The 18,081-nt window shown below is 38.8% G+C and overlaps 1 protein-coding gene across 2 annotated transcripts in view; it reads right to left on the bottom strand.

Moving 5' to 3' along the window:
- Positions 1-18,081, bottom strand: part of LRP6 (LDL receptor related protein 6) — a 127,867-nt gene that overhangs the window by 97,962 nt on the left and 11,824 nt on the right. For both annotated transcript variants that reach the window (XM_057426423.1, XM_057426431.1), the window contains exon 2: positions 14,398-14,791. In XM_057426423.1, coding sequence (XP_057282406.1) covers positions 14,398-14,791 — 394 coding nt within the window. The remainder of the gene's footprint in view (positions 1-14,397; positions 14,792-18,081) is intronic.

Here is an 18,081-nt window from a genome sequence, read left to right as displayed (position 1 = left end):
AACTACGTAACAGGGCATGCAAATTGCATAACTCAGCCTACAAATGTCTAGGTGGTGATTGCACCAGGACATAAATCACCACTTCGTTAACTTACATGATTTCTTGTGCATTGAAACACAGCTACCTTAAAACGGTGTTGTCTTCAGTTGCGCAAAACAGGGTAATTCTAGGTGAAATAAAATTATTTAAGGTCAAAGGGTTTGCTCTGTACACAGTCTGCCTACAACTTTTTTGTCAACTCACCAGATACAGCAATTGTCCATATTATTCTATGATTTTGGAGCATTAAGATTATTTAAGACTAACAACTCTACAGTTAGCCATGCAAGAAAACACTGAACTATCTTTGTGAAGATTAATACACAGCTCTTGACAGTACTGAGAAAATAAAAGCCAGAGCATTGCGACTTTGTAATTCCAGAGGGACAGGCTGAAATGAAGAAACAAGTCATGTAATGTCTTCAAAGTCAGTCATAAAAAAGGCTAACTGTTCCCATAGATTTTTCTTATTGTTTCTAAAAAAAGGAGCCAGAACTTTTCCATCAGAAAAACATTAGCGAAGCACTTACAGAACATATGTTTGACAAGCTGTGTCTTATGTTCATGCGAACTTCTTGACCATGGTCACTCAAGAGAAACTTACCTGGAAGCAACAGGCAACGATGAAAATGGCAAGCACAGAAATAACCTGGCACTTGCTCTCACTACCTAGCTTGTGCATTTTTCAGATTCTCAACAAAACTCCATTTTATTAACCAGGTCTGGCATACCCTTACATAAGGGAGAACAGCCATCCCTTACACTATTTTAAGCGTGATTTTGGTCTTTCCTTACTTAACAGAAAAAATACTTAGATTAAGCTTTAGGACCTTAAGGGGGGAGGGAGAGGGAAGAGGGAACTGAAGTTAATATTCAGCAGTTCCTGAAAAGAAATTTTATATAGCATCTAGGTCGTGCACTAAGAAAAATCATTTAAGTCTGGACACTAGAATGCCACAAACTCCCTTTGCACAAAATCACAGTTCTCCACCTAAGCAGCATACTCAACACTGCCATGACAAAGTAACTATTAATGCTGTGATTTTTATCTGCCCAAGCTTCACAGTCAACCACAACAAGCCAGCCTGAAAAACCAGGCGGTTCACAAGACAGATTCTAAGAACCTTCTTTAAGATACTTTGGAAAATAGAACCTCAGAAAGAAAAATACTTAAAAGCCACAGCCCCAGAGGATATGCTTAATGTTTACATTATATACATTCCCGCCAAAGTTGAATGTAAAGCATACTTTGAAAATTTAAAGTTGGAAAAGTGGATGGTGTATGTGGTGGGGGCAAATACTGTGGAGAGGGGGAGAGAAAGAGAAGAAAGGCACAGCTAGATAATCTTGATAAACCAACTAGCCTTTTTAATGCAGAAACTTCACTGAGTACAACTGTTTTCAGGTTACTACTGATTTTTCCATTGGTACAAAATGATTTTTTTAAATTTTTAAAATACACTCATTTCATAAATATACTTTGTAGCTAACTGTCTCTGCAGATTTTTTCATTGGCACAAACCAATTTTTTTCTTACTTAAGCAGACAATTGTCAATTCAGGAATTAAATCCCCAAACAAACTGTCTTGCAAGTCAACAATAGAAGAGTCTTATGCCAAATCATTTGAGCAGGAGCCTATGACTTCTTAATCTGTAATATGACAGGCAGCATCAAGTCAAGGTTTAGGTATCACATAACTACCATTAGTTACCATGACCTTCCACTTGATTTCAGGAGTGTTCTCTTTAAGCCTATTTAATTTTTCAGGGTCACCTTCTTTCCTTTCATTTAGTTTTAAATATAGGACTTCAATTTTTAATGGGTTGACTTCTGCAACAGATTTCAGGCACTTCTTGTTTGTTGATCCTTTGGTGCACATACTGTTAATAATTTACACCAGTGAACTCTGCAGATAAAATATGCATATACACTTGCACATGTCAACAGCCACATGCGTGCACATGAGAGCAAATATAATGTAGTCCACCCTCTTTATAAAGGCACATCTCTTTATTCAAAGTTTTGGCTGAGGTTATGTATTTCTAGGGTGCCACATGTCAAATTCTGTAAGGGAGCTTTTCACATGTCTGAAGGAGGATTAAAGGAACACGCAAGATGCTTTGGGAGATTTTACAAACCATGCAGGTGGGTGCGGGGAAGAGTCAGTCCCAAACTACCCAAACGCATATGCTGCATGTTTTGAAGAAGCACAGAAGACAACTAATATAACTAATACTGATGTAACTCATCCATCGCAGCCACACATGAGAAATTCAGCTCAGAAGATTTCAACTTTAGATTACTAGCAGTTGTTTGCAGAGAGCCAGGCTTCAAAAGGAGAGAGTGACAAAGAACTTAAATAGGAACCAGAGCTCAAAAATCTTAATCTTCCCACCCTGTTGCACGGGTGGCCCTTCGGCTCTGTAATTCCATTCTCACTAGAGAAAATGGGAAGACTTCTCTGCAGCCATACAGCCCCCCGATGACCATAAAGCCTATCAAAACTCAAAAATCACTGAGCCTTTCTCCCAGTTGTTGCTTGGCTCCATTTCAGGTATGTCCTGCCAGACATCCAAAAGCTGATGCATAGAAATCCTCTATATTCTGGATTTTCCCTTTTCTTTTTTTTTTTAACCTTTGTTAGCTGATTGTCTGTGTAAAAGCAGTTGACAGCATGCACTTTATACAAAGGGGAATACACAGAAAAGAGAATATGCAACAATAGGGCCATGGGCTACAGTTCAGAGGGAATCTGGTCTAAGGCAAGGCAACTTGGGACTGTAAGCAAAGAGCCTCTCTTTGTTTTGCAGTTATCAACAAGACTGCCCTTTGACTACCTACGGAACAGTGGGCAAAATACTCTGGTTATATAAGCTGATGAGATTTCACCAATACTAATGGGGCTAAACCACATATATTAAGATCAAGAACCAAGTTTAGGAACTCACAGTTTTCCCAGTCTCATTTCTGCATTTAACTAGAAGGACATTTTTATGCAAGGAGACAATTATTCTCAAGTAACAAATTTCTGTCAAACCTCAAGAACACATTGTACTTTTAGGCTTTCATAGCATCCATCTCTTTAAATCCAAATTTGGTTTGTAGCTATAAAACGTTGATTAGGACTATATAATTTATCTAATGCTAAAGCTTTTAGTGGTTCTGAGCAGCAATCAGACCTTCACTAAAACAAATCTCTGGTTTCACTATTGACTACTTTGCCAAGCTGTTCTGCGCCTGCCAGCTCCATGATGAGTGCTGGCTTGAACACCACATCCAACAGTCCTTGTCAGTCAAGCATCTACTTTTATGCGTGTCTTGGGGCCAACAGAAATTCACAGTCCGAACCCCCAGCCATCACTTCTGGCCACAATAAGCACTATATTAAATGCTGTTTAAAATAGTGTGTCAGGTTATCACAATAAAACAGCAAAATCAAAATTGCATCTTTCATTACAGCTTACTCAGAAGTCTTCCAGAGCTTAACCTAAAAGTTAGATGATGATATAAGATACAGCTTTATTCTATGACAAATAAATGCATTTTCAGTAAAAGAGCCTTCTACCTGAGAACTGAAGATGTCTCTATGCATTCCTACAATACACAGCAAAAGAATCATGCAAGCTTAATTTGCAAGGCAGTTTTGCTTACAGGTAATTTTTAACAACCTGCTAGAGTAGAGATCATACTTATCCTTTAAATAAGAAAAATAAATTTCACACTTACATAGATTTATTTGGAAAAAAAGCTCTCTGACTTAACAGTGCTTTTAGCTGCATAATCTATCTTTACCGCTTCTTACTTGAAGTGACAGAGAAAACTTAATACAACTAATACTGAAACATGGAATTAAGATGTAAAAGTGAGAAACGACAAGGCTCCCATGAGAAATGAAAGTGTAAAGTATGTGTTAAACAACCCTGGGGGAGGGGGGGAGGCCCAGAATAGATACCACTCTCTTAAGGAAAAGAAGTGAGTATTTGAAGGATTCTAATTAAAAAACTACAGTGTTAATGTGTTATTATTCTTTATATTTCTGTTCATCAGTCCAACAACAACAACAAAAGGTTTCCACATTTATGGGGGTTTAGGGTTTGTTGGTTGGTTTCGGGGTTGTTTTGTTTGTTTTTTTGGTTTTTTTGGGAAGGGGGAGTGGGGGAGAAAGGGAAAAGAGGGAGGAGATGTTTAGGAGAGTTTGCTTGTCTGTGTTTTAGGTTTTAAGGTACAACACAATTAGAATGTTCCAAATATACAATACAATTAACTAGACACAGACACCACATATTACATATACATTCTCACCCACACATATGCATTCACATATGCATTTAAAGCACACTATTTAACATCTAGAGCATTAGTGTGGAACAGCATCACTGGTCCATCTGAAGAGACTCTGCTCCCACAGACAAAGGTTCAGGTTTTTCTGTTGTTTCTCTTATGAGGGAATGCCCACAACTGGGCCAGATGTTTTAAAAAAAGCCTGTAAGGGGGCAACCCCTACCAAGGAAACAAACACACCAGAAACTCACCACATGAACCACACGGATACAACAAAGAGTTAGAAGTAGTAAGTCTTTCTCCAAGTGTCAAACAGAAATCCAAAGCACTAACTTTTTCTTTGCTCAGCTCATTTTCAGGCCTTCTGTACATAGATCCTGAAACATTAGTATTGTACTGGTTCAGATACAGGCAAAACAAAGAACCCTCGCACACTGACCATAACATTAACCATCTTCTCCTGTCCTGGGGTCACCACACAAGTTCTAGAAACACTTTTTTAGGTATTTTATTACGTTACCTCACAATTTACGTCCCTAGTGTGTCCTCCTTCCGTAACAGCTGCACTGTAAAAGTGTATTTGCTTTTTAGCAAATGCAAATGCTGTAAAAGCTGCATTTGCTTAAAGTCCTCTGTACAATGCATTATCCTGTGATGTTTTACCTGACCACTCTACAGAGAAGACAGTACTGAAATACAGTCATTCTCCACAGGGATAGCCTTATTTTTTCCAGCCAAATAAAAATGGTTCTTCTATGGACTTTGTTAATCATGCTGAACTTTCAAACAGCTGAGTGCTATGATTTTCATTTTTTAAACAAACTTAATCCACAGTTTAATTAAAAAATATTATCAGTCTGTTTCAAATCATGCCAGCAAGTGGATTTATAAGGTTTTTTTCAAGAAATGAGCCTGCCATAAATCAATCTTTTTCTTGTCAGCAACATAAATCCAATGATCAACTTCTTGCAGAGAAACAAAGGTGACTTTCTGCTCCATCTTCTACAATGCAGATCAAAACCTTTGGTCTAAAGTTTGGACCGAACTTTAAGCTCTAAAATGGACATATTTCAGTCACTACCCAAAATGCTGAGGGGCAAAGGGAGATAACCTAACCCTCAACCAACCAACCCTTTCTTGATTTTAAATGAAAAAAATAAGGATTTTTTTTCCTCCAGTATTCCTTCTTCCATCCATCTGCACATTCCACAAGCCCATGAACAAGCAGACTCCTTAATGATAAAGCCAGACACTACCACACTCCCCTTTTTCCACTGTGGCCCAGTGATTATACATTTCTGCTGCAAATGCACTGGTCAAGTGTACAATATGCTGGCTGATGTATCACAGCAAGAATTGTGTATCTCAGTATAATCTCAGTTTATGGCAGAAAATACGGTTTTGGCAGTGAAGCTTATTTAGAAAGGGAAGATGATGGTCCCAGGAGGGACAAAAAAAAGCTTAAACCACGCTGAAGTGAGCTGTACTTGCTGAAGGCTAATTTTGCCAATACATTTCTTCTGCTGCAGATCTGCTTTTTACACGTTGTCAGTAAGACTCACTGTCATTTAAAAAAAAAAAAAAACCCTCCAAAATACCCTGCCTTGAAATACTAGAGCATACAAACAAAACTCGTCCTTCAGATGAAGTATAAAAAATAATTTCTTGCAGCAATTTTCAGTTATTAAGCTGAGACAGCTGTAATGGTTTTAGTGAGCAACCGAAAGCTCTCTCCTACAAGTCTTAGTAGATGTCATGGATTCAGAAGTAATGATTTCCTGACAAACATGGCCAAGTTATGCAAGTTATATTGGGGGGAGAGGAAGATATTTATTTACTTAATTTTTTTTACTCTGGCCCCTTCCCCAGAAATAGCTTGAATGTTCCTTTAAAGCCTATTTCCTCAACAGCAATGCTACTTCGAATTTCTTTGGCGAGAACGCAGAATGAACAATGTATCAGATTATGACTCTGCTGGAAATTAATATACGGTCCTTTTGACTTCCTGTTAACAGTTACTAGAAGTTGTCTCAGGATTATTTTAATTTTTTTTTAAAGTGTGTGAACAAACATTTTTTAATGAACGTCTGGCTAGTGATACTTACCAGGAGTCTAAAATCATGATTTTACAAATCATTTTCCTTGTGTTCACCCAGCACAAAGTTTCATTCAAAACTTTGTTAGTGAAAACTTGTTTGTTCACAATTCATTTATTTATTTATTTTTTTAATACAACAGGTCTTCATAGTCTAGACTTAGATGCTAAATTATAATTGCAGGGACTGAAAATGCAGATAAACAGAAGCATGCCCAAAGACTCATCATCACCAGAGGTTATTCATGCAGACCAGAAATTACTACCTCAGTTTAAATACTTAGCTCTAACCTATTAAACAAATACTGCATGCAAATATCTGAAGTTCAGATTGATACTTTACAGCAAGTTGCATAAAATTTACTAATTCTTATCACTGCAGCATGGATGTTCACATTAAGGGACAGCCAAATCATCCTCTTGAATTATCAACAGACAATCATTTAACATACCATATTCATACGCCTCCCTGGAATTAGTCTGAAACTGAAGACACAAAGTGAAGAAAAGCCAGTGAACTTAGTGCTTTGACAAGACATTACTGGCTTATTCACAGGAAAGCTGGCAGAAAGGAAAGCACAGCCCTCAACGTAGCCAGTCCACAGTCTTGTTTTCTAGCCCAAGCACTAAACAAAGACAGGGAAGAAAGGCTATTTTCATACCTGCATACAGCTAAAAAGCATCTACAACTTTTAAGACATCTAAGTCTATAAGAAAAATGTTTGTCCTGCACAAACCAATTCCATGAACACTAGTTTGATTTCTAACAAGCAAAACCTCTCCCACCTCCTTGCACAAAGGGAAAACTAGGTACAACACCTGAACATTAAATGTATTAGTGAATGTGCTCCTCTGAGTTCCTGGCAACCTCTGGCACTAGGGTGAGGACAGGCAGTCGATGGCAGTAACATCTAAAACCAGCACAGCAAGATTTACAAGAGAGGTCACTGCTGCAAGCCTTCACTCTGTTTTAAATATGTGGGTTTCTGGTTACCTTCGTTCACCTCCTCCTTCAAGTGAGGTGAAAGAGAGGAGGAGAAAGAAATTAACATTCTGAGCTGGCAATAAAAGGACACCTTTACAATTTTAGCATCCAGCCCCATGGAAATAACCTAGCACAGGACAGGAAACCAGTATCACATGAGCCATACATGACAACTCTCAAACAAACCTTGCACAGTTTTGTGAAAGAACCTGTCAAAATGAACAGACTGTCAATGAGACTAAAACAAAAGGCATAAAAAAAACCAAACAAACCAAAACCTAGAATTAATATTCAGTGTTATTACAATAAGTGAATAGTGTCTGATCCTGTTTCCAGAAGCCACAAGGATCTTCACAGGACCAAGACCTAAACCCCAAACTCATGCTTCTGAAGCAGAGGGAGTTGCAGTAGTTCTGGGGCAGAAGATGGAAAGGACATTTCACATGTCATGCTAGCCTCTTGCAGGATGAAGCACTGCTTTGCATACTGTTAGGTTTTGAAGCATGAAGCATAATTCTGGCCTAGGCAATCTTCTCTGACTTACAGTCTCCCATGCCTAAAGATTCAGGTCACCCAGCAGTCCCTGTGCTAGGATCATCCAGCTGCTAGCAACACTGGTGCTGCATTTCAGAACTTCCGAGAGTTACATGGAGGGCGAGAGGCAAAGCAAGCCACTCCTGACACAGTGTCATCAGAACAGCCTCTGCAAGACTACTGCTATCTTTGTGTTATCTTCATTATCTTTAAGTCACAAAAAAATACCTTTTGGTTTAATATCCTAGCTGTTAACAGAATTTAGTTATGTATTTGCAACCAACAACATCTGATTAATAGAACCTCCTTAGGTGAAGAAAGATTAAATACGCCTTATAAATCTCTGTGCCAACACCACAGGAGTCTGCAGATTTCATATCAGCTTAATACTTAATACATATAAGTCATCTACAAAACCTCAAAATTAACTCCTTACTGCACAGGCCAGGCTACACAGCAAACAATTAGCTGACTGCACTAAATCTGCTGCCTCTGAAAGATGTTAGTATCAGCAGAGGAGCAGCAGAAGGATTTTCAGCCAGAAGCAATATTCTGAAGGGAGAGGTGGCATCAAGCAAGAGAATCTAGAAGGCAAACCTTCAGTTATTTGCATTATTTTTGGAATTTACATTTAAGGTGCCATTTTATATAATACTAACTTGCATGCAAACAAAACACCCTTCGCCGAACTGGTTGCTTTTTCTATTTTCAGTATGTTTTTCCAGCAAAATCAAAGATTCTGTAATTGTTATTAGAACTGTCCATGTTCCTTTCCTTACATTGTTGTATAACATGTACCACTTGGCAACAAACACTACCAGTTTCCATTAATCTTTTGTTATGATGTGCAGATGTAAGGCCTGTACAATTGTTTTTGTGTTTGACATGCTCAGATGTCAAGTTCCCAACTTGCAAAGAAACAAAAGAAGTAATTCTAGAAAGAAAGCCAGCTAAGTATTACATGTATTCCCTGCAAAGTCTTCACATGAAAATAAAAAATAAGAGAGAAGTCTGATGGGGGAGAGGCACATGTTAAAACCAAAGATCTTCCCCAACATGCAGAAAGTACTTCATCCAGAAATCAACTTCAGCTGTCATAAAAACTGTTGTAGCTCTTTGTACTCTAATTCCATTCATTAACTGAAAACCTTTACAACCCAAAAGCTTTACAAGAGCTTAACAATTAAGATAACTCTATAGAGTCACTTGATTTAAAACATGTCCTGAAAAGTAAGCAATCAGTCAGCACTTCTTCGAAGCACTTAAAATTCCCTTTGCAGTGAACAATACATCTAGGAGTGAGAAAAGCTAGTTCATTTTGATGGCGCTTCTTGTGAAGAAAGCTGATCAAGTTGTCTGAAAGGCAATTTCTGAGGAACTGTAATGATGATAATGAAGTCTTTTCCCTGAGGACAAAAGGGCTGTGCAGATTTAAAAAAATAACAAGAAAACAGGAGCACAAATATACAATACTGCATTTTCAAACAGTACTTGTGCAAGAATCTGAACAGGTATGCCTTTTTTTTACTGTTTTTCATCTTGAGTGCTGAAGCAGACAAACCTCTTTTCCACTTGCTCAGCTTTCATGTGAGCAGTTCCTAAACCTGGCGCTCTCCTGCACTTGGTGGTCTAACACCTGGTCTTCCCCTGGCAAAAAGTCAACATTAAAAGTGCCAGAGTATGTGTTATTCCCAGCTGCTGATTCCACTGAGAGGATTTCATGTTTAACACAGGTCAGGACTAAAAGGTTTCAGAAACGATGACTAGGACCAAGGATCCTTCCTGAAACAGTTCTGAACCCCCTAACTCACTTCAAAAGGCTGAGCAAGTACCCCATTCCCTTCCTCTTTATCTGATGTCCCTTCTCCTCTTTACTGGTACACACACAATATTTTATTGAGTATCAAAACAACTAAAATAGAAAAAAGTGAAGTAAGTTACAGTGCATGAAAATAAGAAATGAGAAGCTCAAACCTCAAAATGTACACAGGAGCTGGTACATTCTTCTCACAGTAAGAGAAGTCTAGACATTTTAGGTCCCGATTGCTTCCTAGACAAAATACCAGAGTAAAAATGAGACTTGGCTGTTGTGCCTCAGTTACCAAACGAAAAATAGCTTCTACTAGTAAGTGTATTGCATTTGTTATTATTGATAACAGACATGGGAACCAAGACTAACTTCTACTCCAGTGTTTTGTTTACACATATATCCTCACACACAATTAACAGTTGGTTTTGGTAGCATTAACAAAGGCTACCCGAACAAGTTAATTCTTCGATTGCCCCCACTGTGGCTGTAACATGGTCTGAGAGAGTCCAATCATATTCTTCCAAACTAAGAGCACTGAGTAGTGAGTGACCTTCAGAGAACAACCACCGAGTATCTCAGAGCAGACAGGTTGCTAAAAACATCAGTGTTACTGAAACAATTTTGTCTATGTGGGACACAGCCAAGAAAACACATTATTTGTGTCTACATATTGGTGCTAGCTTATACTGTTCTTCACATTTCATTTCAAAATAATGGTTTTAAACTGAAAGAGGGCAGAAATTCTTCACTGTGAGAGAGGTGAGGCACTGGTTCAGACTGCCCAGTCGTGGATGCCCCACCCCTGGCAGCATTCAAGTCCAGGCTGGACAGGGCCTTGAGCAACCCGGTCTAGTGGAAGTTTCCCTGCCCATGGCAGGGTGGTTGAACTAATTGATCTTCAGGTCCTTTCCAATCCAAATCATTCTATTATTCTATGAAGTTTTTAAGTATACAGTTGCCTTTCTGGGCTACGAGTGCACACTGAAGGTGGCTCATGTTAAGTTTCTCATCAACCAACACCCCCAAGTCCTTTTCTGCAAGGCTGCTCTGAATCTCTTCTCTGCCCAACCTGTAGCTGTGCCTCGGATTGCCCTGACCCAGGTATAGGACCTTGCACTTGGCTTGGTTGAACTTCATGAGGCTGGCACTGGCCCACCTCACAAGCATGTTGAGGTCCCTCTGGATGGCATTCCTTTCCTCCAGTGTATCAACCGAACCACACAGCTTGGTGTGATCAGCAAACTTGCTGAGGGCGCACTCAATCCCACTATCCATGTTGCCAACAAAGGTGTTGAACATGACCAGACCCAACTCTGAGCCCTAAGGGACACCTCTGTTTACCCATCTTCAGTTGGGCATTCAGCCATTGACCACAAATCCCCACATGTGGCCATCCAGCTAGTTCTTTATCCCCTGAGTAGTCCATCCATCAAATTCTTGTCTCTCCAGTTTAAAGACAAGGATGTCATGTGGGACAAATGCAAAAGCTTTGCACAAGTCCAGGTAGATGACGTCAGCTGCCTTGCCCCTGTCCATAAGTTCCGTAGCCCCATCAGAGAAAGCAAACAAATTGGTCAGGCAGGATTTCCCCTTAGTGAAGCCATGTTGGCTTTCACGACCCACCTCGTTGCTTTTCATGTGCCCCAGCATGGTTTCCAGGAGAATCTGCTCCATGATCCTGCCAGGCACACAGGTGAGACTGACTGGTCTGTATCTCCCCTTCTTGAACACAGGGGTTATATTCCCCTTTTTACAGTTATCAAGAATTTCACCTGACTGCCATGATTTTTCAAATACGATGGACAGTGGCTGAGCAACTTCATTTGCCAGCTCCTTCAGGACCTGCGGATGGATTTTACCAGGTCCCATGGACTTGTGCATGTTCAGGTTCCTAAGATGGTCTCGAACCAGATCCTCTCCTACAGTGGGCCTAAGGTCTTCTTTCTCCCAGTCCCTGCATTTGTCTTCCAAAACTTGGGTGGTGTGGCCAGAGCACTTGCCAAAGAATTCACTGAGAACCTCAGCCTTCTCCAAATCCAGGGTAGCCAGTTCTCCCATTTCCTTCCGGAGAGGGCCCACATTATCCCTAGTCTGTCTTGTTTGCAACATGCCTATAGAAGCCCTTCCTACTGTATTTCACATCCCTGGACAGATTCAATTCCAACTGGGTCTTAGCTTTCCTGACCTAATCCCAAACTTTCTGGACAATATCCCTGTACTCCTCCCAGGCTGAACTGATGCTTGATACTGTAGCACATTTGAAAAATTCTTTACATCAACTACACTTGACAAATACACTTTAATGAAAAATTGAACTTGTGAGTAATGATGACATTAGTGTAAATTTGGCTGCTAAATCACTTCTTTTCCTGAATTGCAAGAGTTTCTAAAATTGTATCTGGAATAATCATCAACTGAACATAATAGGAGATGGATTAGACTGCAGGAAAATGAGAGGAGTTTTGCTTTTCCAACTTTCAGATTTTATTAACTGTTCTTAGATCCTTTTATGTTTTATTCCTACCACTGTCTGCCAGGCAACAGTGTGAAACCAAAACACATTTACAGGGCTATAAAAATGTACATATTAGTGAAAGAAGCATGCATGCAAAACCAGTTTGGGATTTAGTTTTTATTTATTTACATCCCTGTGCTGATGCCACCTTTCCACTTATGTTTCAAGTTTTGGAGGCCGTTCTGAAATGTAATCAGATTGAATAAAACCTGAAAAGTTTTTTGTCATAAAACTGTATACAAGAATTGCAATTTTTTGCAACTGGAGTGTGGCAAGACACAAAGTGGTTTATTACTGTATTATCTTCCTAATATACCCTTTATACAAAAGCTCGGTAGTACTTGACCTCTACAAAGATTTAGACAAAAAAAAAAAAAAGGACTTTGCCTTTCATTTACAGTTGTTGAAGGGTTGTTTTTTTTCCCTGGTTGGGATTTTTTTGTTTGTTTTGGAGAACAGGGAGTTAGAGCTGGGGGGGAGGGGCAATGTTTAAATTGTTTTGCTTTAAATCTAGACACATTGTTTACTTATACTGCTTTAACAAATCATCAGTATGGAAAAATTTACAAATCCACTTTACTTTTGATCTATTTCATTTTTCTTCTTGTAGTTCCCTCTTTGTTTAAAGTATTATTAAAGAGTGCAAGAGTATGCATCTAGTTTTGATCTGTATTACTGTACATACTTGGAAAATACAAGTACTCTTCAAAAAAAGACAGGAGTACATTATTCCTAACTAACAAGAACCTTGGTCTCTCTGGTTACAAGCCAAATCAGAAACACTCTGTGGTTTTCCTCAGTTCTCCCAGTTTTCAGATGGTGGGTGGAAGGAACATGAGTGTTACATCTTTTCTTGTATTCTTAAATGGTTTTAGAATCCAATAAAATAAAACTAATGCTATAATTGGCTGAAATTTATAAGTTGTAAAGAGATAGCAAAAAGATGCTTTTCCCACTTCCAGAGCTGGAAATATAAGTAATGCAAAAGAAACAACTTCCCTATTCATATATTGTCAAAGGCCTATTGAAACTGTGAAAGAAAATATTCAAGATAGGATATTTCTATGAAGTTTGGGAAAGAAGCCATGTTTTACAAAAAGACTTCATTCTTTTGGAGGAAAAGACTCAAACACACAATTATGTAAAAGAGCTGCAAGCAGCTAAAACAGCCCTTCCCTCTCCAAAGAAATAATGCAGTAATTTCTCCCCCAGAAAAAGTTGACTAAAAAAATGTGAAATGGCAGTACAATAGTCATTTTCCTGCTTGTTCATGTAAAAAGATATTATAAGTAAGATCTATACTGCAGATTAATAAAAATATCAAAAGATTACACAGCATCAGGAACATTCCATTAGACTGCCACTTTGGGAAAAGCCAGTCACTTTTTCAAAGGTGACTAGCCATGGGATAACCTCAAGCCAGACATTTACATAACATCACCAAAACCACTACTGAATTTAGTTTTTCTGGCAACGACAGCTTTGCCCCAAGAACAGAATAAAAAGATTACCATGTAAAGTCATATCCAGGGACTGAAATGAGAGCTGGGAAGAATTTGACCTGTTCTAGAATGGGCTAAGCCAAAGCACAGGGCTTCTTAAAACAAAAGTTCCCTCAAGTGTCAGGACAGGAACCCTTAAGTGCTAAAATGTGTCTCAAATTGTTATTAATACAGTATGTGGATTTCTTACATTTCTTTGGCCGTTTCAATAAAGCATGAATATTAACAATGAACAAAACTCAAAAAATCCTGTTACTTGACACTGCAGAGAAGTACAAGCCTATTCACAGGCAGCTGATGGCCTTTCAAGCAGATCGTATCAGGTTCTACATTAAAACTATTCCATTCCTGTTCAATTTCTGCCCTATTGCCAAAATGAATTTCTAGTACTTTTTCTTTAAATCTGATGATTCCTAGTTGTTCACAAACCAATATGAATTTCAGACATGCAGACTGTTTTCAAATCACACTAATAGAGAGCCGCAAATAATGCCTTCGGCCTTGCATAACTTCCAAAAAAATGGCCTTGGATAACTTCCAAAACAGTACTGTCACTTCATTCACATTCATTTAACAAACAAAAACTATCAGAAGTTTTAATATTTGTAATTATTATATTTTAACAAAGACTTACCCTCTGGCAGGATCTAAGGCAATTGCTCTGGGTTGATCCAATTCTTGCCAAAACAAAACTTTTCTGAGTGATCCATCTAAATTAGACACTTCAATCCGATTTGTTTCAGAATCTGTCCAGTATAATTTCTCTCCCAGCCAGTCACATGCCAGCCCATCAGGTGACAGAAGTCCAGAAATGACCACATTTTGTACACTCCCAGATTTATTGAATTCTGTTCGTTTAATGGCTTCTTCACTGACATCACTCCAGTATATCAACCCCTTCACAAACACAAAGTCCACTGCTGCTGCATCCTCTAGGCCACCCACAATCACCGTGGCATTCTCCTTTCCATTCGCAGCATCCACCAGTCGCAGATCACGTCGGTTTGCGTACAGCAACAGCGGGGCAGCTATACAGAGAGAAATCGGGGTGGGGGCATAGACAGATGCATTAACACCACTCATATTAAGTATAGTTTGCACCATGATGGTGCCTCAGGCTACAACTAATTTAAGAAATTTAAAAATAATAATTAAGAGGTGGGGGGACATTTTGTAGTCCGACTAGATAGCACAGACCTTCAGCCTTTCAACAGTGCTTCAGCTGAAGATGTTACCTCATAATGGGCAGCTCATTATTCTGGGCTGTGCATTATTAAACTAAGATTAAAGAAGAAGGGAGAGAACAAAGCAAACGGGGGTCTGAAGTGTCCAAATGACACTGTTCTGTAGAGCAGGATGCTTAAATAAGAATCTGAAAGACAAGGGTAATGCAGTTTTCTAAGCACTCAGTGCTGGCCCACTTGACCAGAGATTGTGTCGTCGTCGTCCCCGTCCCGGTTCCCCCCCCCCCCCATAATTTAGTAATATACACTCCACTTCCATCAAAGCTTAATTCATGTCAAGCTATCAAAGCCACCTGTATGTTGATACTCTCTGAAATATACCTTGGACATGTTACATATAATCAAATGCAAAATGAATTGCATAGCATGAGACAGATGTTGCTTTAAAGTGCTACAATTGGTATGAGGAGTTAGGGAGAAAAAATCTATAGGAATGGACAACATAAATTCTTTTAAACTCAGCTGTACCACTCCTGTTTACTTCTCTAATACAAAGCCTCTATTCTACATGCTTTATTTGTTTACTCCATCAGCTTCAACCATCTGTATATTCTTCACACGCAACACCCAAGATAACTAATGAAAAGAAGTAACCATGAAAACAGTTTCTGAAGGGTAATATGACTTTTTAATTGTCCTTAACCACAAGCTACATATAACATTATGGAAATTCCAGCCTCATGCCTACTTCAGCAAAAGGCTAAGAAAAACACTACATTTGTGTAAAGCAGACAATCACATCCTTTTGCATCCACTATCAGAAAGCATTTCTACCTTTTCCTGTGTCTACTCAGCCACTCTACATCAGGGCTGTACAAGCAGCATTGAGATACATACTCTGATTGGCATACTAAATGCTCCTCTACCTGTAATCACCCAGCTTCAACAAAAATCTTGCAGATTCATTTGTCAGCATAGGTGAGCACTTTAAACTTCAAGCAGTATGTATATTCTAACCAAAGGGTTTACATTTATAGAGCCAAAGATGTGCATGGTTGGATAATAATGTCAAGGGCTACACTGCGAGAAAGGATTCAGTTCATTGTATGAGAAACACTGAAATCAGAAATACTAACACAGGTATCAGAAAATTCAAAAGCTAATTTCCAAGACCTCATTACCACAAAACTATCAAAGGCATTGCCCACATGTGCACTGGGAGAAGCTGAGGGACCTAAGAAGTTCTACCTCCAAATAAACAAGTTCTGCTATATATGTTAGAAGCTCTTTCTTTTTTGTTTTATTGGGTTTGATTTTTTTTTTAAGGGGTTGTTAGGGTTTTTTGTGTGTTTTTTTGTTTGTGTTTTGTGAATTGTTTAGGCTGTCATCCTAATTTTAGAAACACTGAATACTAATTTACTTATGGAAGTCTTTAAATGGGAAGTTACCAAAATGAAGGAGGTGGGGAAGGGAGTTTTCTTGGTTTTAATACTGCTAATTCGTATTCACCCCTCCCAGATTTTTTATTGTGCAGCAAAATATTTAAAGATGATATTTTCATGGAGAAGGGGTAAACTCCTTTAAATCAGAAAGCAGAATAAGTAGGTTTATTACCTTACTCTCTACCTCCTTTCCTTCCTTGCATAATTTCCCATCCCCTGAAGATTTCAAATTAATTACAGCAGTTTCTTGAAGAGCAGGTTGCTAATGGTGACTGCATTTTCAGAAAAGAAGTATTAAATAAACTGCAAGTGGTAGAAAATAGATACACAATAAAACCCTCTACTTTTTAAAGCCTGCATACAATTGCAACATAAAAAAATCTAGTTAATAGCCAGCTCAATGTCATCTAGGAAAGCGTGCAGCCAACTGGCAGAGCTCTCTCTAATAAGACAGCATGCCCAGCATTTGAAAAAAGGTAAATCCATGCACAAATAAGTACAGAATCCATTATTATGTGCAACACGGAGCAAGAGTACCCATGCACACAGCATGCACTGAATTGGAACACCAGGCATGTCAAGTGTAATCACCGAGGCCTGAAGGCACTGCTGAGCCTAACACAACCGCATTGCATAGGTTATTCATTCCTTGCTGGAGCTCAGAGCTGGCTGAGGAAGAACTGGAGGAAACCTTTTCATGAATGATACAAGCTAGTTGAACGATGGCTAGGAAGAAACACAGCTACACTTAGGATGTGTAGCTTCACACAGATTGATTCAAAGCCGCAACTCGTAACACATCCTGCAGGGCCGGCAGATGAGGATATAAAGCTTTCCAATTTGTTGCAACATTCAGGAATGAAGCATGTATCACCAAAATAATAAGAACCAGGTTTGTTCCCGACCCCCGACCCCCACCCCCAGCCCAACCCTTCCCAAAAAACACGAAGGCTTCAATATCCTATAAAATGCAATTACTGAAGTTGGCAGCATTAGTACCTAGCGCCACTTTTGCCATTTTTTTGACTCGAACAGCAATGCCAAAAAGAAAATTGTGGCAGAAAATCCCATTCTGCCCCATACAACTCACTTTAAAAGAAGCACAGATCACTGTAAAGATGGCTTTTTTGAATAACTCAGTTATGAACTACACTAATAACCAAGGGCAAGAACTGCAAGAGAAGCTCAAAGCTAGGCAACTATTTTGCAGCTTGGGTTAAAATGGGACAAAGAGATACAACTTGTATCTATTTTGTTTTAAGCTGAACTCTTTACCTGTAGTTTCTATTCCCCTTTCTACAGACATCATAAAAACACATTAACTGCAACAAACTGTGATACATTGAGAGAAGCACACGTTTTTGAAAGTAAAATAAAACCCACTCATCTTTGAAATCAAGAACTCAAACAGCAATGAATATCACTGTGTCCTCTATCACCTGAGAGCTCTAAGGGTAGTTTATCCTTCTAATTAAAGTACCTAATAAAAGCTATGCTTAGTTATAAAATAAGCTCTTTTGGTATCCACGAGCAGGAACAAACATTTGCTTAAAGCACACAAAAGTCAAAACTTGAGGTCTAACACATTTGAACTGCAATAAAAAAAAAATAAATTAATCATAAGAAACTCTTGCCAATACTGGGTCACTACTGAGCCTAATAGCTTGTTAACACCAATATTCATGTAACACC

The sequence above is a fragment of the Pezoporus wallicus genome, unplaced genomic scaffold, assembly GCF_028554395.1.
Source record: "Pezoporus wallicus isolate ANWC-B61680 ecotype Strahan unplaced genomic scaffold, APGP_CSIRO_Pwel_v1 scaffold_3294, whole genome shotgun sequence".
Classification (NCBI taxonomy): Eukaryota; Metazoa; Chordata; class Aves; order Psittaciformes; family Psittacidae; genus Pezoporus; species Pezoporus wallicus.
Note: the sequence above shows the minus strand (reverse complement) of the source record. Positions and strands in the feature narration are given on the sequence as shown.